This window comes from Lemur catta, chromosome 6 (assembly GCF_020740605.2).
Source record: "Lemur catta isolate mLemCat1 chromosome 6, mLemCat1.pri, whole genome shotgun sequence".
In the NCBI taxonomy this organism is placed as follows: domain Eukaryota; kingdom Metazoa; phylum Chordata; class Mammalia; order Primates; family Lemuridae; genus Lemur; species Lemur catta.
The window spans coordinates 57372176-57393920 of NC_059133.1; the positions used below are offsets into that span (position 1 = coordinate 57372176).

Sequence of the window (21745 nt, forward strand, 5' to 3'; positions counted from 1 at the left end):
AAATCAGATTCTAAGGGGATTAGAGCAGATGGGGGCAACTCAGATAAGTCCTCCATGAGGTTCCACAGGCCCTCCCAGTCTTATCCTTGCTGGCGAGAAATACTGCTATACACATCATCACAGCACTTTGAGCCTGTGACTCAGCCGTTAAAACAAAACTCAGCAGACTCCCACAGAATGCGTACCTTAAAAAATACAATGTTACAGTGAACCAACCATTAGAAACCAGTAGTTAAATACACTCCTGTGTAATTTTCAATTTGCTTTTTATCTGTTAGCAATAGATCATTTAAGTATGCACTAAAAATAACTTAGGTTTTTAAAATGTTGGTCTAAGTCATTTTCTTCCCGGCAGAAATCAAAGAATTAAAAGTCCACTAGGTAAAAAACTTTGTGACAATGCATTCTACACATTTGTATATCTATAATAATTGCATTCTTGGCCCCACTGCTCCTATTAGAACCAAATAAAGAAGATTTGATTGTAACATAAGAAAAAACAGCATTAAGTAACACTCCTGGAGGTCTCAGTGCAACCTTATAGTGATTACATAGTTTATCCTCACATGTCCAAACAAAGAGAAAGCAGTAACTCCTTCCTCAGAGGTGGCAATGGAAATTTTCTGATGAAAGAGATCAAGAATGTCTAAAACACTCCCACAGCATTGAGCTGATTAGACATACAAGTGAGTTTTTAATACCTTGGCATTTAACAGCATGAAGAGTACATGGTCAGGAGTTGCCTGGGCTCGCCACTGTAAAATCTCCGCCAGAAACTGGTGCTGAAATCATAAAGCAGAAAAAACACTCAGGGTCAGCAACTTTTAAAAAGTTATATAATGCATCCCGCCCCATCTGCTACCTGAAGTATAAGTTCTGCCCTTGACTTGTTTGTAAGTCAACAATTCTGGAACACTTACCTTCCTCACCAAATCATTCTCTTCAATTTGCCCCAGATCCCTTCCAGCAGCTTGTGCTATGCGCTTTCCAGCAACCAGATTCCCAACCATCACGGAAGCAGGGCCTACACCTATAAACAAAGGCAAAAACCAACTCTCTGGAGATGGCAATTCAAGCTATGTATCCCCAAAGCATTTCCAGACTGGCTCAAATATTATTCAACAATACTGATGGAGCATTCTTCTAGGCACTGGGAACACAGCAGCAAACAGAACAGAGTTTGTAGTCTAGTGGAGAAAGGCAATCAATAGTACATATACAAATACATAAACTTAGGTAGTGGGAAGTGCTAGAAAAAAAAACAAAACAGGACCACATGAGAGCGGGGTTGGGGATGGAGAGGAGCAGGTAGGCTACCATAGCTTGGGTATACAGGAAGTTTTCACTCTGAGGAAGTGAGAGCTGATTGCACTGGTTCCTACTATAAATAATTTCATCTGCTCCAATTATGATCCACCTCTAAAAGGGGCTTAACAGTAATAAATATCTGCTCTGGAAAGAAATGAGCCATCTATGAGGATTGAGAGTGAGTTTATCAGGAATATCAGAAAGTGCTCTATTAAAAGTGAGTAATGAAATCCAGATTGTGGGACATTCTACAAAATAACTGGCCTGGACTCTTTAATATCATCCATATCTTCGAGACAAAATTAGGTTGGGAGCTTCTTTTTTTTTTTTTTGAGACAGAGTCTCGCTTTGTTGCCCAGGCTAGAGTGAGTGCCGTGGCATCAGCCTAGCTCACAGCAACCTCAAACTCCTAGGCTTAAGTGATCCTACTGCCTCAGCCTCCTGGGTAGCTGGGACTACAGGCATGCGCCACCATGCCCAGCTAATATTTTCTACATATATATTTTAGTTGGCCAGATCATTTCTTTCTATTTTTAGTAGAGACGGGGTCTCGCTCTTGCTCAGGCTGGTCTTGAACTCCTGACCTTGAGCGATCCACCCTCCTCGGCCTCCCAGAGTGCTAGGATTATAGGCGTGAGCCACGGCACCTGGCTGGGAGCTTCTAAATTAAAGGACATGGCAGCCAAATGCAATTCATGATCTTGATTAGATAATGGACTTTTTAAAAATCAGCTACAATAAACAAGTAGAAAAATCTGCAAATGGACTGTTTATTATTAGATGATAGCATTGTATAAGTTATATTTCTTAACAGGATAATAGCATTGTGGTTGATTAGGAAAATTTTAAGAAAATGTTTTTGTTCTTTAGAAATACACATCTGAAATACTTTGGGGTAAGGTGCCATGATGTCTGCAATACGCTTTTTTTTTTTTTTTTTTTTTTGAGACAGAATCTCGCTCTGTTGCCCGGGCTAGAGTGAGTGCCGTGGCATCAGCCTAGCTCACAGCAACCTCAAACTCCTGGGCTTAGGCGATCCTCCTGCCTCAGCCTCCCGAGTAGCTGGTACTACAGGCATGCGCCACCATGCCCGGCTAATTTTTTTTTTCTATGTATATTTTTAGTTGGCCAGATAATTTCTTTCTATTTTTCTTAGTAGAGACGGGGTCTTGCTCTGGCTTAGGCTGGTCTCAAACTCCTGACCTCGAGTGATCCACCTGCCTCGGCCTCCCAGAGTGCTAGGATTACAGGCGTGAGCCACCGCGGTCGGCCTGCAATATGCTTTAAAAGAGCTCAGTGGGCCGGGCGCAGTGGCTCATGCTTGTAATCCTAGCACTCTGGGAGGCCGAGGCAGGTGGATTGTTTGAGCTCAGGAGTTCGAGACCAGCCTGAGCAAGAACAAGACCCCATCTCTACAAAATATAGAAAGAAATTATCTGGACAACCAAAAATATATAGAAAAAATTAGCTGGGCATGGTGGTGTATGCCTGTAGTCCCAGGTACTCAGGAGGCTGAGGCAGGAGGATTGCTTGAGCCCAGGAGTTTGAGGTTGCTGTGAGCTAGGCTGACGCCATGGCACTCTAGCCCGGGAAACAGAATGAGACTCTGTCTCAAAACAAACAAACAAACAAAAGAGCTCAGGGAAAAAATATCAGCAATTGGTGAATCTAAGGGAAGATACATGACTGCTGCTCACTGTACTATTCTTCCAACTTTTCTATAGGTTTGACACTTCCAAATAAGTAGGGAGAGCCATCCTCTCTCAAGAAAAAATTGCTACAGGTGCTGTACAGCTTTCTTGATGGTCACTTAAAGATTAAGACCCCACCTTATGGAACTAAGAAGATGGCAAAAAGATGACAAAACTTATTGTCAGCTGGGTTTTGAACAATGCTGATGTTACACTAGATTAATATTAAATATCTTCTACCAAAATCAGTTGATCCCGAATATACTGAAACAGATGAAACAAAATCATTTAAGTCACATAATCACTTTTTTTTTTTGTAGAGACAGAATCTCGCTATATTGCCTAGGCTGGTCTCAAATTCTTGGCCTCAAGTTATCCTCACACCTCGATCTTCCCAAGTGCTGGGATTATGGGTATGAACCACCTCCCCGTAGCTGATAATCACTTTTAAAAGGATAAATATTTGGGGAAGCTGGGTAAAGGATATAAAGGAATTCTTTGTACCACTTGGCAACTTTTTTGTAAGTGTGAAATTATTTCAAAATGAAAAGTTTTAAAAATTTAAAAATCAAATAAAGAACTCAAAAAAAGATAAAAGTATTCCAACATACTGACTGCTGAATAATTTTAGTCTACAAAGTGTATACTGTGATTTTAAGTATAATATGCAACATTCCTTCCTAAGAAGCTGCTTAAGTTAGATATATAATGTTGGAGACAGCCTTTTATACAGGCAGGGACTTCGAGTGTATCTGATTGTGTAAACTGTCCAATTCCGCATTCACACTGTAAAATTGATAAAGGCACGACATTTTAAAAAGTAGATTTTGCAGAGTAGTTTGAAACAACAAAAATAATTCAGCAGCAATTTCTTGAGTCTATGGGTCACAGAGATTAAAAAATACTGAAAGCAGTATAACTCCAGGAAGCTAACTGCAGACACTGCTGCACCTGTAAATATGCCTTCTTATTTTTCCCCACAAAACTCTGTAAATTTCCTGTGGCAAAAACCACCAGTTATCAGTTCTAATATCTATTCTCTTCTTCCTTAACAACAGAATCCCTAGTTTTTAGCTGAACATGTATCCAAAATAAAGACTATACATATTAATGGTAGGGGAGAAAAATATGTAAGAGGAAGTACTATGTACAATTTCTAGAAACTATGGTTAAAGGGAAGGATATTATCTTCCTTAACCTTTTCCTCCTACCTCCTAGCTGGGCCCTGAGGCAGTATGCTAAAGATGATTTTGGTAGATTGTTTTATTTTCTCACAATCCTTCCTTTCCTTCCTGCCCGAGCTGTAGTCAGATGGCAGGAGTATAATTCTCTGCGCCACTGACTTTGGGCTGGTCTGACTTGTTTTGGACAATGTAATGTTAGGAGACATGACACAAACAGGAGCTTTAAATATGCTAGTGTGGTTTGGCTTGCTTCCTTGCTTTTGCCATCTGCCCTCAGAAAAATATGGCCCAGGTAGCTGCTGTTCCCATGATGAGGAGACACATGGAACAGTTTGGAACCTAACCTCCAGCCTGGAGCCAAGTCAAGTCCAGCTGATCCCAGCCAAGCCAAGCAGATCCACATTCCAGGAGTGAAAAACAAATGCTTGTTATTTCAAGGCACTGAATTTTAGGGTCATCTATAATGATAATCGATTGATAAAACACTAGAGCAAAAAGATGAGAAGGTAGAAGAAATGATTACATGACCACCCTAGCCCTGGACTGCCTAGCTCTGAATTTCTTTTACCTCAGAAAAAAATAAACCTGTTTCTTATTTAAGCTGCTATAATGTTTTTCTGCAACTTTCAGGCAAGACCAATCCTAACTAACATATTCTCATTCTTTCCATAAGCTGATGTTCCAACAGGCATCTCAAGGAGACTTTGCCTCTAGGCTGCGTTAACATCTTTTCTATCTTCTTTTTCCTCTCCTTTCATACCTCACTCCTTACCACTCTACCTTCCTGTATTCTTCTTAAACCCTAACCTCTCATGCTATTCCCTCACCATCTCAACCCTTGTCTATACCATCATTTTCAAACTGCTTTGGTGCTACTCATACACCACCAACCAAGATCTTAGCAGGTCATCATAAGAGAAAGCAAAAATAGTAAATCCAAACATAATGCTTTCCTCACGTAAGATGAAATGGATATTATACTTTTGGGGGCTTAGGAATAAATATTTTGTATAGATTTTATCATTTAATAAAATTATTAAATGCAAAAGCCCTATTCTAAGAATCTGCTATGTCTCTAGGCAACATCTTTTAAATAACTACTATAGCATCAATGTTTTGTTATAAGGATCCTAGATTAAATGCTATTTAAAATAGGATTTTACCAATATGACAAATGAATGTAGGACTTCAGTGTAACAGGATTTGAAATAAAGAAGAATTTGTGTGTTTTTACATGTCTGTCATATGCTTAAGCAGGTAATACGTTTAAGACTTTTTTGGGTACATTTCTTGATTAGTAACACACAGCAAGTACAAGTGGGACTCTGATCATCTTGAGTTATACCTCATATCCAGGGGAGATGGTGGCAGACTACTGAGAATTACTCACAAGAGGGAAACAGTAGTACACCCAAAGAAGCCTACTCGGCAGGTCTCAATTCTTGCTTTTGGTCAGTTTATGCTATTCTTGTACTACTACTATTTGTAAAGTTTAAGTCTAGAGAAAGAATGCTGGGAGCACTCAGCTTTCTGAAGCTAAATTTTGATGCTATGTCTTGGAAGCCAGCATATTACCTGGTTGCTTCTGCCGGGGTTTTGGCAAATTTGTCACACATGTATGTGGGCACATGAGGATATTGCAAGGATGTAGAGATCCCTCCAGAAACAGCTGTTTCGTCTGAGATATATGGATCCCTCCTAGTGGAGTTTTTGGCAATGTATTGGCAGGCACCAGAGCAAGACAATAAACCCCCACTTGATGAATGCTATCGATTGCCTAGAAAAATACAAAGAAAAATATTCAGTGAGATTACTTTTACTACACTTGATATACTTCTGACATAATCCATTATTTTACACTAAGATTTTTCTTTTTCTATCCATTCTAGGTCTAGAATCTGGTACATCATTAAGATCCCACACTTCTAAAGATCTAATGACAATCATTAAGCCAGGTGCAGCAGCACATACTTATAGTCCCAGTTACTCACAAGGCTGAGGAAGGAGGATCTCTTGAGCCCAGGAGTTTGAGGCTAGCTTAGGCAACACAGTGAGACCTCATCTCAAAAAAAAAAGTTAATAATACAATCTAAATGGGCAGAGGTGGGTACTGATTTGCAAGCTTCAACATGTTCTCTCTTAAATGATAATGTCAAAAACCTGTAAGTTTGTCTTGGCGTTTTACTCTTTTAGCTATACAACATAGCCCAATTAAATAGAGGCAAAGCATTTTTATTATGAACATAATAGCAGCTCTCTAAATAGGCCCCCACTAAGGTGATTCACCATGTTACCATGCATCTCCTCTGCAAAATATCTAGAGTGAGGCCCACAGCACACTAAGCACTGGAGGCCACAAGCTACTCTCAATGTCCCTTTGCTCCCAGCCATGTAGCTGCATGTTTGCTGAGGGTCAGCTGTGCTTGTTTCTATACCACTTATGATACTGTTCTTGTTATTGTGTTTATACAATTTAATTAAATATTATATCAACAGATAAGATATAAATGCAGGAGTCATGATTTAGAAAGACACTAAACGTGAGCTCCTAAAAAACTACTGTTGATATAGGTATGGGCAAGTTAATCCTAAAAGTAAGGATTACCTATTCCAGTTACTTTTTTTTTTCCTTGTTTGTTTGTTTGTTTCTTTCTTTCTTTCTTTATTTGAGACAGAGTCTTGCTCTGTTGCCCGGCTAGAGTGAGTACCGTAGCATCAGGCTAGCTCATAGCAACCTCAAACTCCTGGGCTCAAGCAATCCTCCTACCTCAGCCTCCCGAGTAGCTGGGACTACAGGCATGTGCCACCATGCCTGGCTAATTTTATATATATATATTTTAGTAGTCCAGCTAATTTCTTTCTTTTTTTTTTTTTTTTTAAGTAGAGACGGGGGTCTCGCTCTTGCTCAGGCTGGTCTTAAACTCCTGAGCTCAAACAATCCGCCTGCCTCAGCCTCCCAGCGTGCTGGGGTTACAGGCATGAGCCACCACGCCTGGCCTCCAGTTACTTTTTAAATACATGTATTCTAGTTCTAACTTAAAGAAAATAAAACCAGAAACCAAAGACAATGCATTTGGATATAGTTTACGGAAATAAGTTGACTTAGAACTCAAATCAGTACACTCATAGACACACTTGTCTACATCAGATGAATACACATTTATATGTTTTATATTAAAATTTAATGCTTGAAGAATTTCTCATTTTTATAATTATCTGCTTCCAGCACCTTTCAAAATTGACCAACTATTAATACCAGTTGGGAGGGTTCTATTGTATTACCCACACGTCTTACTGAACAGGAGATACAACTTTAGGAGGAGAATGAATGGTCAATCATAAAAGATAAGCCAGGCTGGGATATAGTGGCATGATCACAGCTCATCATAACCTCAAACTCCTGGGTTCAAGTAATCCTCCTGCCTCAGCCCCCCAAGTAGCTGGGGCTAAAGGCACGTGCCACCACGCCTGGCTAATTTTTTAACTTTTTTGCAGAGACAAGGACTTGCGATGTTGTCTAGACTGGTCTCAAACTCCTGGCCTCAAGTGATCCTCCTGCCTTGGCCTCCAAAAGTCCTGGGATTACAGGTGTGAACCACCATGCCCAGCCTATTAAAACAACTTAAAAAGGCAAAGTAATAAGCTTGAAAATCATATTCCTTATACTATCCTACTAAACAACCCAGATGACTAGGAAATGCAAAGTCTGGCAGAGTTCCTAAGTTTCTGTTTTTTTAGAATATACAGAAAGTTAGCAAATGTAGTCCATGTAACTTGGATTCCCCACTGAAAACACAACATCTGGTAAGTCATCTACTAACTGCCTTTCCTTAGAAGGTGCTGAGTTAGGTATTTAGTTTATATTATACACAGACCTGGAATTAAACAACCTCTGCCCTCTAACCTACTAGAACATATGGTATCCCTAATGGTTCTACTGTGGACCCAAATGCCCCACACTGAGAAATTAGAGAGGGAAAATAACAGCCTCTTATTTCATGCCCAAATCAGATCTCAAATGACTTTCACAAGAATTTGAATTAGTAAGCTGGCATAGCACTTAGTTTCTATGGTTGCTTTTCAGGGAAAAGTAACAATTATCTTGGGAAATTTCAGGTATACTCATTTTTCCATAATGGGAAAAAAAATGTGTAATTCACCAAAGACTCCACCATTATGCCCCAAAATTCATTCTGAAAAAATAGGCAGGTTTTTGTTTGCTTGAAAATATGAATGATATTAAAAATATTCTCTTTGCATGTCTGCCCCTTAGCCACCTTTCAGAGATCAGCCCAGTCCTACCTTCTTCACAGTCTAGTCTATCTTTAGATTTTCTTCTCTGATTTTCTACTACAAATAGCCTATGCTATAACCAGCTAATAATTCAGAATCATAGACCCTGAGGATAGAAATAATTTTAAAAGTCATCTAGCCCTACCACTCATCTCATGTTTGCATCATTTCTACATTACTACTAACCGGGAATTAATAAATCCAAATGCCCCAACAGAAGTTACAGGCATTGCAGACATTTCCAGGAACATATACGTTGTTATGGCAAGGATGGTCCAAGCTTTCTTTGGACCATCCATTTAGCCAACAAATATATACTGAGCCTACTATGCTGTGCACTAGCATATCTATCAGGCTCTGGAGATTGAGCTCTGAACAAAAGAGACAAAGAAGTCTTGGCCTCCATAAGGCTTATATTATAGTGGGTGTAGAAAACAATTGAGAAATGTAAACATGCTTATATGGTGACATACACTAAGTAGAAAAATAAAGAAGAGTAAAGGGACAGAGAGTGAAAGGGAACATTACTTTAGATCGAGCAAACTTCTCTAGCTCCTTATTGGAGACTATGTTTATAATCTTTTTTTTTTTATAAAGGCAGTGTCTTGCTATGTTGCCCAGGTTGGAGTACAGTGGCTATTCACAGGTACAATCATAGCTCACTGTAGCCTCAAACACCTGGGCTCAGCAATCCTTCTGCCTCAGCCTCCCCACACAGCTGGGAATCCAGGTGCATGCCACCACACCTGACTTATTATTTGCAACATCAGTAATAATCACCATCATTACATACTGAATGCAGATATGATATACTTCAATTAATAGTGTCATTCAATCCTTCCAGTAGCTCTATACAATGGATTATTTTATCCTCACTTTACAAGTTAGGAAATAAACTCAGTGAAGTTAAGTAACTTGCCTCAGGGCACATATCTAGAAAGAAGTGGAACTGAGATTCCAAGTCTACAATTCTAAATGAAGACCAGGCTCTTTTCATCATTCTATCGTGCTCCCCTGAAAGCACATTTCTTATGCTGAGCCCCAATAATTCTCCTTCCCTAATGGTTTATCTCACCTAGCATCTTCTCTAACTCCACAATAAAGCTGCTTCAGAGTAAGGATAATATATTTTCTTGGATCCCTCACCCTATAGGCACCACTCATGGCACACAGTAAAACTGTAACTAACTGTTGACAAGTGGATTGATTACTGTCAAAGATGTGTTTCACATATGGACAGTGAAAACTTTTATGAGTAGCGAATACTCAGGCATGAAAGAATTTGCTGAGGCAAATGAATTCCGTTGTTTTTGGCAAACTGAGCAGAAAAATGCTATGTGGTCCACAAGGAGAAATGGTATTATCTGATTTTGCTAATAGTACCCAGAATATTTGAGCAATGATTGGCCAAAAAATATATAAATAAATAAATAAAATAAGGTAGCTTACTGGCCCATCAAAGAAATTGCTTAAGCAGTGGTTGCTGTGACCTTCGACTGGACACAAACCCCAAGGGTGCTCACCTGCAGCACACGGCTCATCCACTGGAAGCTATCTTCCTCAGAAGCATCGGGTCTTTGTTCCGCAACCACCACAATGCGCTCATCATAAAATACAGACACAGAAAACACAGCAATTCTAAGAGAGACAGATCAAACACATCAGGACTCCCTTCACAACCAGTCCCATTTGCTTTGCTAAATTGGAATTACAGAGAAGAGACATCCAGCCCCACCACACCACCCAGAAATGAGTACTATAGAAAAGAAAATGTCACAATCATTACCATCAAAATGAAGATTCATTCATTCAAGAAACATGTATTAAGCATGACTGTCATGAATGTAGGGGACATAGTGGTAAGTAAGACAAAGTTCCTGTCTTGGTGGTGCTTACGTGTTAGAGACAGAACAAACAAAGATATAATGTCATGTTGCAATATACAGGGGGGTGGAGTGGTTTGCGGGCGATCTATTACTGAAGGCAGGGTGGCTGGGGGTGCCTCCCTGAGGAGCGGACATTGGAGCAGAGACCTGAATGAAGTGAGGACGCGAGCCACGCGAAGATCTGGAGGAAGAGGTTTCCGGGCAGAAGGAACGGAAAGCGAAAAGGTTCTGAGGTAGGGACGAGCTTGGCAGGTTTGAGGAACAGCAAGAAGGCCAGTGTGCCTGGAGCAAAGTGTGAAGCAGAGAGCGGGAGGGAGAGGTCAGACCCAGGTGCGGGTGGATTGCGGAGGACCTGGGAGGCCAAGGGAGGAAGATGGAGTTGGTTCTGAGTGAGGTCTCCGCTCAAATGTCCCCTTACTAGCGAGGCACTCCCAGACCACCTGATAGAAACTAGCAAGCCACCCCCACCCACCATGTGTTTTTTTTCCACAGCACTTATCACCATCTCACTTTATCTTTTTCCCTGTTTATGTGCTCACTGACTGTTTCTTGCAATGAGAATGTCAGCTTCACAAAGGCAGAACCCCAGCCTGTTTTGTTCATGGCCATAGCTGCAGCATCTAGAACAGTGGCACATAGTTGGCACCCAGTATTTGTTGAATAAACGTATGAAATAATGGAAGCAACTGGAGAGCTGAGTATGCCAGCACACCTGCCTGACTCCCTCCTCCTTCCCTCCACACACATTTACGGCACACCTACTAGGTACCAGGCACTGGGCTGAGTGCTGGGGATAGGACTGTGACCAAAGACAGGTCTAGTGCCCCATGGAGTTTACATCTCATAGAAAGCCACACCACTGCAAAAAATACATATCTCAGAAACTGGTTCTTTTTTGTTTTCATTAATTTTTCTTTTTAAAAACCTAAAGGGACATCAAGGCTGCTTTAAAGAGATATATCCATGATTGCAAACTGCTAAATAGGACATCAACTACTCAGCAGGAAGCAATTATCTTTTCCTACATTAATAAGCAAAGAAAAAAATATCTAATTGACTGTATCCATGGAATTTAAAATTAGCACTTACATGCTATGTCAATTTCCACATTAAAACAGTATAATAATTTAGTTAGAAATGGGCAAGAGAAATAATTCTTTGATGTAAACTCCTACAGAGTAGCATCTATCTCAATGAGTCTGAATGGCACTACTTCTGTACTGAAGAAATGCAGGAAGGTCAATGTTTTAGAGTCCTCCTCAGTCCTCAAGATTCAACAAATAGTAATAATTAAAATATGAAATACAGGATATAGTTATGTCTTAATCCTCTTAATTACAGCCAAAGAACCATACATTGTGAGATATATATTCTAAGTGAGGTTTCTGCTATGCTTAACCAAAAACCACCTAATCACTCGGAAAGAGAATCTATAGAATACAACTTAAATCACCCTGTGACGATCTATTCAGATTCCATTAGAAGTGCTAACATTTAACTTTGTACTACTCACCTTCCTCTATAAACAGTCTTTATTGACTCAACAGCCAATCCAGTAGCAACAATGTCATCAGCATTATGTCTTCGACCGCTAACCATCAGTAACCCATCCATTTTTCCAACCACGAACACCAAACTACCCTGAAAGGTAACAATGATTTACCTTGATTTCCATGATTTAAATAATACAACAGATATATTTTACTTTTTGCCTTGAAATAAATCTTATAAAAAATGTAAGAAAAACAACAATGCCATATTTTATGGATTCTAGGGAAAATATTTCACACCTTGACATCTCTAAAATCAGTGTGGAAATCAGTAGCATCTTACAGCCAATGGGGTCTTATAGTATATAGGAAGGGAATTTGTTCATAGTTATTTTAGGGAGGAATTTTATAAAAAAGCAACTAGGATTTCACACAAACATAGTTTATTTTTTCAGCCATAATTATGTATTAGTTCATCTCTGTACCTATTCACAAAATGAATGCAGAGGGGAAAAACGGTAAATTCATTTACTACTGGAATCAGGAGGAAATTAAAACAGTTTTAATATAAGAATGATTGCTTCAAGTTCATAAGGGTAATGCTGTTCCAGCTGGTAAGATTAGAAACATGCTAATAAAGAAAAGTGTAAAGAACATTGCAGGAGCCTTTCTTTTCCAGTAAGATAACAGAGCAGCAGGAAACCCTATTATCAAAGCATCACTGTATAAATAATCTTCCTAGACCCATTTGTAGAAAATTAACTTTTCTTATTCATCACAGAATTCCTAAATTTCTTGGACCATTTACATATATTCAATTATCTAGTAGTTACCTCCACATGAATGTCATTCACTGATTTGTTGAGTACAATGTAGTGCCATATGCTGACTGGGCTACATAAGTAAGACATAACCTATAGCACTCAAGAAGCTACTGGTCCATCACAGATGATAGGAAAGAAGCAGCCATTTCCAACACAGCCTGAAAAGCTATGGTGCTAGTAAGAGAATGAGATAGTCACTGCCAGTCCCCCAATGTCTGTTTCTTCTCTCACAGTAAGAGAATTTTTAGCTGGGTATGGTTGACCAAACTAAAGATTGCATTTCAGCCTCCCTTGCAGCTAGATGAACCTGTGGGATTAGTTCAGACCAATGAGATTTAAGCGGAAGTGTTGCACAACTTCAGGGAATCTGCCTTAAAAGAGAGGACTGCACCTTTTCCTGTTTCTTGGCATGCAGATGTGAGGGCTGGAGCTCCATCTTGGACCTCAATAGTGGAGCAGTAAGCTAAAAGGAGCTGGGTCTTTGAAAATTTCCTGGTGCTGAGTGAAGAAGTCAAGACAGTAGGTGCAGATACTATTTCTAGGAGAGTGAGTCTCCTAGACCTATGTCCTCATCGCACCCCTCATAAATGGCAAGGAAGAAATAAAATAAAATTAGATCTTCTCTGAAATGACTTAAGCTGTTAAGAGGAAAAGAAAGAGAGGATAGGAGGTAATTAGAGATGGATGGAAGGATATGGGCTTAACTAGGAATAACGACTGCCTATTACTTAAAAAATAAATCCCACTTCCCATTATGTCATGCAAAGCCCTTCACGACCTTGCTCTCTGCTGTCCTCGTGGGCTCATCAAGTTCACTGTGAGCTCTTTGGGAACAGGTTTTTCATGCCCTGATTATCTCTGTAAACCCAGAGCCTTTAAATACCGTGTGCTGAATAACAGATTGGTTTCATTCAAAGAATTTACTATTACACATAGGGTGGTACCAATAATTTATGTGAAAATGCTTTGTACACTATTATGGTTTCCCTTTGTTACTGAAGGTAACTTTTCCTAGCACTCTTTTAATTTATTGCAACATGTTAATGAAATCAAAGAAAGGTAGCAAGAATAAGTGAAAAGTGTTTTGAAAATAAAAAATAATGTCTTAGTTTGAAAGTGTCAAATGAACTTGGGTAATGGAAACAATAAACATTAACTTATTTTATGACATCCTTACAGGAACTGCTCTAAATATAAGTGGCCCTGTAACATTCTTGGACTAATCAGAATTTGTTCTGTTAAGTACAAATATTTGGATCAGATGTACCAAAATCATCACGAAAGCATCACTTACTGGCCCTACAAACCCCAGCAATCCTGACCGGATGAATGGCACGTCCCCAACAGGAGAACCTGCAGAAGTCACTGGTATCACCTAAAAGACAAAAGGAAGAAAGTGAAAAATTTGCTTTTTCTTAGGAAATGTATTTGAATTTTTAGGTCTTATTAAAACAAATTACAACAGCAATACATGCTCACTGAAAAATTAACATTATATAAATAGCGAATCCAGTAATTCCATCCTCTTAAGTGATAACAACATTTACAATTCGTTATCTCTCTGGACTTTTTAAAAGACACATATGTTAATACACTAAGAGTTTTTTTTTTTAAGAGCTCATATTATATAACTGGTTTGCAATTTACTTTCTCACATTATATACCTTGGATACACTTCCAAGTCAGTAAGAGTATATCTAGCCCACTTTGTAAAACAGCTTTGTAATATACCATTTTAGGAAGGGACAGGATAGCATAGCCCTTGGAGTTCAGTTCAGTTTCTGGATCTGCCACTTATCATTACTAATGTGGACTTTGGGCAAGTTCCTGGACTTTTCTGAGTTTCAATTTTTTCAGCCATAAAGCAAAGTTCTCTCAATGCCTCTCATAGGCTTGGAGTAAGATTAAGGAATGCAAACACAAGCACGGTGCCTGGCCCAGAGTCAGTACTCAGAAAATGGTAGTTATTAGGATGTAACCAGCCTTTTATTATGGCTGTGTAGGGTCATTCGAATTTTTCGCCATTATAAATGGTGCTTTCATGAATACTGCTGTTCATATTTTTGTGCATTTGTACAAAAGGCATGAATCTTTCCAATTTTAACAGGCTGGTCTACAAAACTGTTGTATCAATTTACACTCTACTAGTACCATTTTAGAATGTCTGTTTTTCCTGTGTTGCTATTTTTCCAAACTTTGCCAATCTGGTACAAAAAAAGATATCCACTGTTACTTTAAATGTATTTCCTTATTAGTATTATAATATGGTTGTATTTCTTTTCCTCAGTTTACTGGCCTTTTATATTTCTTTTGTGAGTAGGCTATTCATGTCTCCTGTCCATTTTTTCTATCTGATTGGTTCCCCCCCCCTTTTTTTTTTTTAAAGAGATGGGGTCTCACTTGTCACCCACGCTGGAGTGCAATGGTGCTATCACAGCACACTGCAGTCTCAAACTCCTGGGCTCAAGCAATGCTCCCATGTCAGCCTCCCGAGTAGCTGGGACGAGAAGCATGCACCACATCTGGCTAATTTTTCTTTTCTTTTTTTCCCTCCTCTGGTCCTTGATTCAGAACTGGCTACTTTTTTAAGATTTCTTTTTTATATAGGAGAACAATTATAACAAGAGCTAACATTTATTACATGCTTATCATGTACCAAGGACAGGTCTACTTGTTTTACAGTTAATTCTCAAGTCAATCCTATGAAACAGGATGATGATTTTCATTCTATAGATGAGAAAGTGAGTTTCATTTGCCTCTAAACAGCTAGCATGTGGTAGTGATGGAAAATTATCTCTTTGCTCTCACACATGTCACAAAAATTTTTCGCCCTAGTAGCTTATTTTTAAAATACACTTTTATTTTTTGACTTTTGGCCAGGCATGGTGGCTCACGCCTGTAATCCTAGCACTCTGGGAGGCTGAGGCAGAAGGATCGCTTGAGGTCAGGAGTTCATGACCAGACTAAGCAAGAGTGAGACCCTGTCTCGACTAAAAATAGAAAAATTAGCCAGGCGTGGTGTCATGCGTCTATAATCCCAGCTACTCAGAAGGCTGAGGCAGGAGAATCACTTGAGCTCAGGAGTTTGAGATTGCTGTGAACTACGCTGACACCAGGGCACTCTAGCCTGGGCAACACAGCAAGACTCCATGTGTGTGTGTGTGTGTGTGTGTGCATGTGCGCGTGTGTGTGTGTGCATGTGCGCGTGTGTGTGTGTGTCTGTAACTAACTAACTAACATATCTTTTGTCCTAGTGAAATGTTAACCATGGTGGAAAACTTTCTCAGGATTTAAATGTAAGAATTGAGTAAGAAAAATATTGGGAACTTTAATTTTAATGTTTAGAAGGCATAGTTTTCTCCTTTTTGATTAGGATTTCTATTCTACTTTGTTATCATTAAATTTATACTAGAGATTTCAAATTTTCTTCATCACTATGGACCTAGCAGGTAGGTGTTATGTCTCAGAGTTCTGGGTTGGGCAACTGTCTTGTAGGAAAGGTAATGTAATAAAATATTAACAGCATCTTCAAACACTTTTGAGGATTTTGTTTTTAGTAAGGAAAATTCAATAAAGAAAAATTACAGGTACTGAAAGTACATGTATTCTAAGCACTTCAAAACAGAGGAGAAACAGAGTGATATTTACATTAGTTAAATTTATATACAACTAAGGGAGGGAGATAGTCACCTGTGAAAGTAAACCACCAAGAGACTTGCAGTAAACATATGCTTGAGGAGCTTGGGAATGTCCATTCCTGTCCAGGTGAATTGGGCACAACTTTTTTATTTTCTTTTTGAGACAGGGTCTCACTCTATCACCCTGGCTGGAATGCAGTAGCGTGATCATAGTTTACTGCAGTCTCGAACTCCTGGACTCAAGAGATACTCCTGCCTCAGCCTCTCAAGTAGTAACTGGGACTACAGGCATGTGACATCATGCCTGGCTAATTTTTCTATTTTTTGTAGAGACAGGGTCTTATAATGTTGCTCAGACTGGTCTCCCACTGCTGGCTTCAAGAGATCCTCCTTCCTTGGCCTCCCAAAGTGCCAAGATTTACAGGTATGAGCCACCATACCTGGATGGTTCCTTACTTTTAATCAGTAATCTGGCATAGCTTGAGTTTACTCTTGAGAGATAGAGTCACTGTCACTGTACTCTCAAAATTAAAATTTTGAGCTTATAAAGCTCAAGCCACAGAAAATTCACCAGAGGCCTCTTTTTGTGAGGCCTTTTATCCTTAATTTGTCTAACGGAAATACAATAGCACTTCCTATGCACCAGGTGCTATTCTAAGCACTTTATAAACATTAATTCATTTAGTCCTTACACAATCCTATGAGGTATAGGTACTATTATTACTCACATTTTAAACATAAGGAAATTGGGGCACAAAGAGGTTAGGCAACTCACCCAAGGTCAGCTACTGAGCGGCAGAGTCAGGATTTGGACTTAGGTAGTCTAACTCCAGAGTACATACTCCAACTACCACATTATGCTATGTCCCATCAGCCAGTGGATCTGCCCTAGTAACATCCTGACCTCACCAAACATTTTCTCTGTAAAGTTTTTTTAATAGTGTTTAAAATGAGGTTTATTTGAACACTGGAATGGTGAAGGTAGTATTAGAACTGATTCTTTCCATTGAATCATGGAAGAATTGAGAGTTAAAATCTACTGTCTTGCCTACCCAAAAGGACTTTTTAATAAAAATGTTCACATTTTAAATTTTACTTGGAGCAATACTTTGGCTCATTTTTTGACAAGTTTATATCTGAACAAAATAACAATCTGCAGGATGAATGATATGAAAAATCTGTAGAGTGCATGTGTCTCAGAATTTCTAGTCATTTTGGACTCTGAAACTTCTATGGAAATTACTTAGCCTAAATTAAGTTTCTCCATCTGGCAAATAATTGACCTCAGAAGAATAATCCTGAAAGCTTCCAATTTATGAGTGGGTTAGTTCCACAAGTTGGTTTCTAAGTCAATTGTTTGTTTTGGCCATTAAAAAGCTGTTTGTAAGCTAAATAACCTAAAAAAAATTAAGTTTGAGTTGAGAAATAAACTTTAATTTCATTTTGGATAGAAAAATTACACATTTAGTATCTTTTAGAAGCTTCTTTGTGTTTTTTTTTTTCCTGTGAAATGTTAATATCATGTACCTCAAATGTATTTTTTGTCACACCAGCAAGCCCAAAGTACATCATGCCTCCAGTTCTAGAGCTAACACAGATTTCTCCAATTTCATCTGTTTTGCAGAGCTGGGGCGGTCCATCTGGTTTCACAATGCACATCATCCCTAATGTACAGAAAATATAGGTAAGAGACAAATATTCTGGAAAACCTTTGCAAAATAAAAGGCCCATCCTGTGAACCTAGTGGAGTTTTTGTATTTACTGAGTGGCATTAAGAATACCAAACCAGAATGCTAAAAATAAACCTGAAACTACACTGGTATATTTGAAATGTAAAGCTTGTAGACACAGTGACATGCAAAGTCCAAAGAAACTGGCTAGATTAATTAGGTGTTATCCTTGGCAGATTAACCTTAAAACACTAACAGAAGCAGTATGCTCTAACTTTTTGCCAAATCCCAATGGCTTGGCAATTACAGTGAAAACCAGATAACTTTAGTATCACTCAGTATTGAGCATTCCATGTGGAGAAATATACTTAAAGCACTCACAATTAATAAACCATATAATACTGTTGGAAGGTCAGCATAATTACAACTACTTACCTTTTCCAGAGGTTTTGAGAAATTAAATGACTAAGTGCTGAATTTAGGATTCATGGTTTGGCTCTCCTATTTTATTAGGCTCTACTATCTCTGATGACAAATCTTTATGAAAAACCAAATGGTGCTCCTCATAACTCACCACCAGGCATTACATGCCCCACATCCTGGACCGTCAGTGCTGAATTTTTATCTTCAGTATTGACCCGTATCACCCCATAGCTCAATCCATTCATTGAGAGAATAGCTCTTCCTGGCAAAGGGGCCCCTGGAACTCCAGGCCTGAAAAGAAAATAAACGAATCAAGTTTGGCAAATTAAATACTATCAAGAGAAAAATATGGATATGTAAGAAAACAAACTTCCTCGGGCTAAAATACAAAAATAATCTCCATTTTCTCTACCAAAAATATGTCAAATTAATTAAATTTGAATGTAAAAATCATGGTCTACTTTCAAGGGGTGGAAATAGTAAATGTTAATCTGTTGTTAAGAATATACTGGTCTTGAGTATACTATAAATGTACTATCCACACTTAAGCTACCAATAAGAACAGCCTATTTCTAGTCTAAGATGCTAAAGATTTTAAAGTGCAAAATGACACAAAAAAGAACTAATTTACAAATATGAGATGAGATTAATTAAATTTCCAGTTTACCACAGATACTTTCGGCAAGAGTGGGAAAAATAAATGAGATGCTTGAAACTATTTTACAAAGTAATTTTCACTTTTATGCTTATGAAGCAGAAAATTGGTTAGCATCCCTTCGGCATCACCTGGTAAATATTACATATTCCATCTAAGTTGTAACATTCATCAACAGCATCTGACATCCCGAAGAGTACCTGCGGATTGCTACAGTCATGGCTTCAGCAGACGTAGCACACGGACAGATGGCCTCTGGTTTCAGTCCATGGCTTTGGAACAGACTCAGGAAGGCATCACAGGATGACACAGACCCTAAGGAGTTGGAAGAGATCAACCTAAAGCTGAAATTGTGATTTTCATTACTGCAGGAGAACGACAAAGAATAGACAGCTAACATATTTGTTTCTCATGAGAACTCATATTGTGTATTGTTAATTCCATACAAATGTTTTACTGTGCCTGTGAGGTGGTTTGATACATTCCAAGGACAAATTAATGCTCATCTAGCCCATGAAAGGTCACTGACACTATTTAAAGTTACAACCTGGAATAGGGCTGTTCCTACCAAACTGACAAATCAATATCAGAGATAACACTGCAGGCAATATGCAGCCAGTTTATAATTTAGCAAGTCTTCCTGAAGAACTATTACAGCCAATGCAATATAGTATTGGCTTAGTTCTGCCTTCTTCTATGTGATATTCTCTGACCTTTTTCTTATTAAGGTCAATCTCATGTCTGTGCTTTAAACCAAGAAGATCAACGTGACTACTGACAAAAATCCATTTATGACAAAGACCATAGTATCTAATGCTTTACCTGATTTTATTGTGTGAAGGATCAGGATTTTTGTGCTTGTAGGAAAAAGCAGGTACCACAGTAACATCGCTAAAAGATTTTGCAAACCCTTTGGATTTTCTGCTAAGGGGAATTTACATAAAGTCCAGACAACTGTTCACATTAAATCACCCTTACATTGCTCCTTTAAGGAATACCCACACTTACATGATAGAAAGAGGATACAAACGAGTGAGCAAGAAAGAGTGGCTTAAAAACTTATAGATTCATCAGAAGATGAATAAATAAAATGTGGTTTATCCATACAATGGAATATTATTTGGCAGTAAAACAGAATAAAGTACTGACAGATGTTACAACATGGATGAACCAAAAAAACATTATGCTAAGTGAAAGAAGCCCATCACAAAAGACCACAGACTGTATGATTGCATTTATACGCAACGTTCAGGACAGGCAAATCTAGAGAGACAGAAGGTAGATTAGCAGTTGCCGAGGGCTGGGGGAAGTGGGGAGAAATGGGGAGTGACTGATTTCTTTTTGGGGTGAGGTAAATGTTCTAAACTTAGATCATGGTGATTATTGCATAACTCTGTGAATATACCAAAACCAATTAATTGTACACTTTAAATGGGTGAGTTTTACAGTATGTAAATTATATTTCCATATAGATTTTTTTTAAAAAGCGTACAGAAAGAGAGGAAAAAAACTTTATCTACCAAAGGAAAGGATATTCCCAGACCCACACTGCAGAAGTACTCACAGGGATTAGCTCCATCAGTCACAATTAACATTCGGAGGGAGCTCAAGCTCACGTCCCTTTGGTCCCGATGTGCCATCATAGCCCAGTGCAGATCTCGACACTTTACTAAAGCCACCTTGGCTATAAATTCAGAAGGGATAAAGTTAACAGACACATACACACTACATTTGATATACATTTAATATACTATAATGAAAACATTTTTACTTATTTTGGGAATCATGATTTTTACTTGGGAGATAGTAAAAAAGGTTTCGAAGAGATTGTGTCAGTAGCTCACAAACAGAAAGCACCATACTTACATGACTGACTGGATCCACAATTATTTATTCACTGTGACCTCTAGGCAGGCTCCAGTATCCCAACCAAGGAAATTTGAAACACCACAGGACTCATATCTAATTCAAGGTTCAGATTTGGGAGAATTCATCTCAATTCTTAACTAAGGGCATTAGTGAGATGAAATAGACAATATACCCAATTCTGTAGTAATTGAACTCTAAAATTTTTAAGCCACCAATGCAATGTGTCCACAAGACTAATTTGAAAATCCCTGAAATCTTTATTTAAACAGTCACATAAGTAAAGCTTAGATGCTGTGGGTGACTACCTTTGTGGGCATGTACTCTCTGGACCCAAGAGAGAGGGCAGGTTTTCATGACAGAGTAGGGCACACTAATTGTGTGCATCTTATTCATTACATTCTGAAAGGCAAAGAAAAAGGAAAAGTAATCAATACCAAACATACTGCATTTTACAACTGAGCTGATATTTTATTAACAATTCTAATTGTACAAATAATACTCTAATACATGCTCCTTGAAAAAAATCTGAAATATTAACTATAAGGTTGAACTTCCTTTGATGCCTACCCTCAAACCTGGTTCCTCCTTTCTTCCCCAGAGATATAATCACAGTTACAACTTTGATACATATCCCTCCAGTCCCTTTTCAATGCATTTACATTTATACATGTGTCCCCATAAAAGCATGAAGTATTATTTTTTTCTTTTTCTTTTCTTGTCTTTCTTTTTTTTTTTTTTTTTATAGAGACAGGGTCTAGCTCTTGCTCAGGCTGGTCTCGAACTCCTGACCTCAAATGATCCTCCCACCTCGGCC

The 21745-nt window shown here is 38.6% G+C and overlaps 1 protein-coding gene across 2 annotated transcripts in view; it reads right to left on the reverse strand.

Annotated features, from left to right (window-relative positions):
• DIP2B (disco interacting protein 2 homolog B) overlaps nt 1-21745 on the reverse strand; it is a 209474-nt gene that overhangs the window by 23072 nt on the left and 164657 nt on the right. For both annotated transcript variants that reach the window (XM_045554932.1, XM_045554933.1), the window contains exons 15-25: nt 21237-21330; nt 20627-20746; nt 19263-19377; nt 18559-18698; nt 17842-17978; nt 13971-14051; nt 11876-12003; nt 10000-10114; nt 5759-5960; nt 921-1030; nt 702-782 (exon numbers count right to left, since the gene is read on the reverse strand). In XM_045554932.1, the coding sequence (XP_045410888.1) occupies nt 702-782; nt 921-1030; nt 5759-5960; nt 10000-10114; nt 11876-12003; nt 13971-14051; nt 17842-17978; nt 18559-18698; nt 19263-19377; nt 20627-20746; nt 21237-21330 (1323 nt within the window). The remainder of the gene's footprint in view (nt 1-701; nt 783-920; nt 1031-5758; nt 5961-9999; nt 10115-11875; nt 12004-13970; nt 14052-17841; nt 17979-18558; nt 18699-19262; nt 19378-20626; nt 20747-21236; nt 21331-21745) is intronic.